We start from the raw sequence: 2,396 nt of genomic DNA on the forward strand, positions 1-2,396 counted from the left end.
CCCGGGGTCCGGCCCGTGCCCGTGGGGTCGGTGCCCAGGAGGCACGGGCCTCACGAGGCGCTGCGGACTTTCAGGTGGGGGCTGTGAAGCACCGGCCTGGCCAGGGAGGGGGACGAGGAGGCCGGGACTGGAAGGCCAAGGCCGAGGTGAGCTCTGGGCGAGGAGGGACTGGCCTCCCCACCTCGGCTGACCTCGGGCCTTCCTGTGACCCTCAGGCTCGCCCTGCAGGATGGACCCTGAGCTGTCTGCTGTCCGCATCTCCGTCCGAGAAGCCATTCACACCCTGTCCTCTTCTGAGGATGGGGTTCACATCCTGTCCACCCTGGGTGCCCTGAAGCGGTATCTGGGTGAGGCGGGCGACCCAGCCCTTGGCAGAGAGAAAGAAGAGTTTGCCGCTATACACTTCTCGGCTTTCCTCAGATGTCTGTTCAGCAAGCTGAGCCCCAGCTGGTTGGAGCTGACCCCAGATGGCCAGCTGGAGCAGATCTGGGGAAGCTTCTTCCTGGAGGGCCCTGCTGACCAGGCCTTCCTGGTGATCATGGAGGCCATCGAGGGCACTGCCGGGTGAGGGGCAGGGGCATGACCCAGGAGCGGTTGGTTACAGTGAAAACCCTGAACAGCCAATGACACCGGCAGCTGCATGGGCCTCTCAGCCCTGACAGTAGGGTGTCCTGGAAGGCGTGAAAAGAGAACTGAGAACTGTCCTTTCACAGCTGGACCCTGGTGTCCATTTCTTCCAGGGGAAGGACCTGCCTGTCCCAGGAAGGCCCTTGCCTCCCCTCTCCACTGGCTGGGCGAGCAGGGCTCACATCACTGGCGCAGGCAGCGAGTCAGCTCCAGCAGCAGCAGCACAGCTGGCGCCTGCTGACCTCGCTCAGGACAGCGTGGCCTAGCTGCTGTATGCACGACACAGACACCAGTCCCAGGTGGTTTCCAGGTTGGCCGTCAGGTCACATGCTGTTCCTTGTGAGGACAGCTCTGAGCGGCACTCACATCCCACCACCAGTATCCGCTCATTCAGAACAGGAGTTTTCCTTCAGCTCATGAGTCAGGACACCGATGTCGCCTGCGTGCTAAGGGCTGTGGGAGGCGGGGGAGGAGAGGCTTCTAACACACCTGCACTGTTCAGCCCCAGCTTCCGTCTGATGAAGATGGCGCAGCTGCTGGCGAGGTTCCTCAGCGAGGGCAGGGTGGCAGCTCTGATAGAAGAGCAGTGTCGGCCACGGACGAAGCCCAGCTTCCCGCTCCTTCAGGAGACCCTGCTCAACAGGGTGGTGGGCCTGCCTGACCTCCTGGGCAACCGCCTGCAGCGGGACAACCTGGCACCGTTCTTCCCCCAGAGCTACTTCCCTCTGCTGGGGGAGGAGGCGGCGCGGGCCCTGCGGGCTGTCGTGGACACCCTCCGAGGTGAGTGCTCCACCCTCTTAGCTGTCATCCCCTCCTCCATCGAAGGAGGGCTTGATGGCTTGTGGGGACTTTGGGGTCCTGGTGGCACTATCAGGTTAGGTACCGGGGTTTCATCATGGGGGCAGGGGGGGATCCTGAGTTCCCTTAGTCCTTGGTTGGATACTGGGCAAAGCCTCCAGGCTGGGGCCTGTTCTGTGCCTGTCCTTTGAGCTGAGCTGCACGGCACGAGGGACTTGTCCTTGTTGGCTGTGCCTGTGATGGGCGTCCACACCGTGTGGAGGCCTTTGGGTCTGAGGTGGATGTTAAGGCTGACTTCGACCCCTCCAAGTCACTCAGAAATCCAGCATAGCCCACGTGGTGTCAGAGGTTAGCTCTGTAGGTGTGTTCCAGAGTGAGGCGGGAGTAGGAGCCACTGAGTTCCATGAGGCCGTGGCTGTCACACTCAGGCCAGCAGGGTAGACGTGTCAGAGCCTTTGCCGGCTCCTGCAACATGGCCCATGTTTTTTGGAGGGCGGTAGTCGTGGGGCTGGAAATCTGGGCCTCTTGTTGGCCTTGCTTATCCATGGCTGGTGCTCTACTACTGAGCCATGCTTCCAGCCCAACCTTTGTTTATAAATGTGACAGTACTGGGCTGGGTATTGCCCTTTATCTTTTTTTTTTGTCAGTCATGGGGCTTGGACTCTGGGCATGGGCGCTGTCCCTCAGCTTTTCAGCTCAAGGCTAATGCTCTACCACTTCAGCGACAGCGCCACTTCCAGTTTTCTGCTGGGTTATTGGAGATAAGAGTTTCATGGAGGGCTGGGAAGTTGGTTCAGTGGTAGAGCTCTCGCCTTGCATGCTTGAGGCCCTGGGTTCGATTCCTCAGCACCACATAAGCAGAAAAAAAAAGCCGGAAGTGGCGCTGTGGCTCAAGTAGTAGAGTGCTAGCTAGCCTTGAGCTGAAGAGCTGAGGGACAGCACCCAGGCCAAGAGTTCAGGCCCCACGACCG

At 60.4% G+C, this 2,396-nt stretch overlaps 1 protein-coding gene across 1 annotated transcript; it reads left to right on the forward strand.

Annotated features, from left to right (window-relative positions):
* Window positions 1–229: 229 nt before the first annotated feature.
* Window positions 230–1,407, forward strand: LOC106002522 (telomere length regulation protein TEL2 homolog; the record flags this gene model as incomplete). The annotated part of the gene is made up of 2 exons (XM_013037386.1): window positions 230–564; window positions 1,130–1,407. Coding segments are annotated over exons 1-2 (613 nt in total), but the record flags the coding sequence as incomplete, so codon positions are not given.
* Window positions 1,408–2,396: the final 989 nt, after the last annotated feature.

The sequence above is a fragment of the Dipodomys ordii genome, unplaced genomic scaffold (assembly GCF_000151885.1).
Source record: "Dipodomys ordii isolate 6190 unplaced genomic scaffold, Dord_2.0 Scaffold12862, whole genome shotgun sequence".
NCBI classification, from domain to species: Eukaryota; Metazoa; Chordata; class Mammalia; order Rodentia; family Heteromyidae; genus Dipodomys; species Dipodomys ordii.